We start from the raw sequence: 2,775 nt of genomic DNA on the forward strand, positions 1-2,775 counted from the left end.
CCTCAGCCTCCCAAAGGCGCAGGATTACAGGCTGAGCCACCGAGCCCAGCTATACGTGTGCTTTTTAGCTTAAACTGTAGCTGGGGCTTTGTGGCCATGGGTTTAGTCCCGTGTGGTCAAACACGTCTTTTCCTTTTGGCTCAAGTGAACGGGAAGACTCAGGTGGCCTTGGAGGCGACTCAACTCTTTCTGAAGCTCTTGGATTCCCACCGCAGGGAAGAGTTTCGGCGGCTGCTGTCTTTCATGGCCGTGGCGGCCCACCCCGCTGAGTTCAGATTACAGAAGGAGGTACGTCCTCCGGTGGAGTGTGCACTGCCTTTCGGGGCCCTTGGTACTCCCTGGGTGTATCGGGTCATCCCACCTTCAGCATCCAGTGTGTGGAAGTGGATGACAGGCATTTGTCGTCAGCTGGAAAAGGACGCCCCAAGTTCTGTCCCAGTGCCTTGCAGGGCGCTCGGCTTGCGGACGAATTCCCAGCCTGTGTTTGCTGTCAGCACATGATGTGCCCTTTCGCGACAAACTTGGTCTTTGAATTTCATACCATGGGTGTGTTCCGTCTATGCTTACAGAGTGAAAACCGAATGGTTGTGAAGAGGATCTTCTCCAAAGCTCTTGTGGACAATAAAAATCTATCCAAAGGCAAAACAGACCTTCTGGTTCTCTTCCTAATGGATCATCAGAAAGATGTTTTTAAGGTAAAACTCCGGAGTGGCTGATTGGGCGCATGTGGTGGGTCCCTGGATGCCGCGGAGTATGTCCCAGGTCCTTTCTTTTTCTTAAGATTCCTGGAACCCTGCATAAAATTGTCAGTGTCAAGCTCACGGCCATACAGCAGGGGAGAGACCCGAACAGAGACACAGGTAATCTCAGAAGTGTCACTTACATGGTCTTCCAGAGACAGATTTCTAGTGTTTATTTGAAGGTGTTTTGCACTAAGTAGCTTTAATTTCAAGTAAATTCAGAGCATCCTTCTGGAGTTTGTCCAGACGTAGCTGGCAGCCTCTTCTGTCAAAAAGCAACTTGAGGTCAGGTGTGATTTATGCCTGAAATCCTAGCACTTTGGGAGGCTGAGGCAGGAGGATCGCTTGAGGCCAGGCATTTGAGACCAACCTGGGCAACATCTAAAATTTTTTTTTTAATTAGCCAGGCATGGTGGTACACACCTGTAAGTCCCAGCTACTCGGAGGCTGAGCCGGGAGGATTATTTGAGCCCAGGAGTTCCAGGCTGCAGTGAGCTATGACTGTGCCAACTGTTTCAGCTTTGGGTGACAAAGTGAGACCTTGTCTCAAAAAAAAAAAACCCAACAAAAAACAACTTGACCAGGGTTCTAAAGTCAGCTGTGCTTACCATCTTCAGCACATATTACAGGATGGGAAGAGACATGCAAATGTAAAAGTGTTGCTTGATTTTTTTCTATTTAAACCTGAGGAATAGAGTTGTTAATGAGTGTCTTACTTTTAAACTTGAAGGATATATTTATTGCCAGAGAATTGATCAAAGTAACTATTCCAACGATGCACAGAAGGCAACCAGAGACGAGCTGCTGAATTTACTAAAAACTATTAATGAAGATTCAAAACTGTCTGCCAAAGAGAAGAAGAAATTGCTAGGCCAGTTCTACAAGAGTCACCCAGACATCTTTATTGAGTATTTTGGAGACTGAGTTTTTAATGTCTGTATATGTTGTGTATTTGAAGAATAAACTGTATCTTAAAGATCCAATCACATTTGTAAGCTTGGAAATTCTAAATATGAAACTGTACTTAATAAAATTTTTTTGTATATAACCTTGTGTGTCAGAAACTGAGTATCAGATGGGGTATCACAAGTGAGCACTGACACACTTAGGTGAGTCGGCTTATAATTGTGTTCATGCTTTATAGGGCATTATGTGACATAGTGTTTGTATAAGAAAGTATTGAATAGTAAGGAAGTCTGTGATTGCGTGTCAGTAGAAGTGTGCTTTGGATTCAGAAAAGTACCCCTAAAGGTATAAGATAGAAACTTAGACTGTGGCTGGGCGTGGTGGCTCAAGCCTGTCGTCCCAGCACTTTGGGAGGCTGAGGCAAGAGCAGTTCCAGAACCCAAGAGTTTGAGACCTGCCTGGGCAACTTGGCAATACCTTGTCTCTACAATAAATAAAAAATTAGTTGGGTGTGGTAGTGCACGCCTGTAGTTCTGGCTACTTGGATCGCCTGAGCCCAGCAGGTTGATGCTGGGGTGGCCATCAGCATGCCCCTGCGCTCCGGCCTGAGCGACAGAGTGACACTCCGGCTCAAAAAAAAGAAACTTAGGCGGTGATAAAAATAACTTGCTAGTTACCATCAATTGCAGGCAAGTCAGAAATCAGACTGTCCTAAAGCTGCTGAAAACCTCAGCATCTTTTAAAGCTTGTGGTGGGAGACGTCAGATGCACATAAAAGTGGGCGGAGTAGGGTGGCGAGGTCTGCCACATGCCAGTGTCACCAGCTGTCAGCTCCTGGCCAGTCTCGTTTAATTTGTACCCCCTTCCTCACGCTCCCCCAGAAAACGTCAGACACCCTCACATTTCCTCAGCAACATTTCAGAATGTATGTCCAAGCAATAAGGACACTAGAGAGACAACCACAGGCCGTTCTGGTGGCTGACGCCTGTCATGTCCGCGCTTTGGGAGGCCCAGGCAGGAGGATCCCTCCCACCCGGGAATTCGAGACCTCCTCTCTACAAAGAAACACGAGCAGCTGGGGGGGGGGTGTGTGGTGTGCATCTGCAGTCCCAGCCACCGGGAGGCTGAG

At 47.2% G+C, this 2,775-nt stretch overlaps 1 protein-coding gene across 1 annotated transcript; it reads left to right on the forward strand.

Annotated features, from left to right (window-relative positions):
• Nucleotides 1–145: 145 nt before the first annotated feature.
• On the forward strand, nt 146–1,788 carry LOC103249495 (DEP domain-containing protein 7-like; the record flags this gene model as incomplete). The annotated part of the gene is made up of 4 exons (XM_008048126.1): nt 146–288; nt 570–695; nt 782–860; nt 1,471–1,788. Coding segments are annotated over 4 exons (542 nt in total), but the record flags the coding sequence as incomplete, so codon positions are not given.
• Nucleotides 1,789–2,775: the final 987 nt, after the last annotated feature.

The sequence above is a fragment of the Carlito syrichta genome, unplaced genomic scaffold (genome assembly GCF_000164805.1).
Source record: "Carlito syrichta isolate Samal-C Ts95f unplaced genomic scaffold, Tarsius_syrichta-2.0.1 Scaffold120548, whole genome shotgun sequence".
In the NCBI taxonomy this organism is placed as follows: domain Eukaryota; kingdom Metazoa; phylum Chordata; class Mammalia; order Primates; family Tarsiidae; genus Carlito; species Carlito syrichta.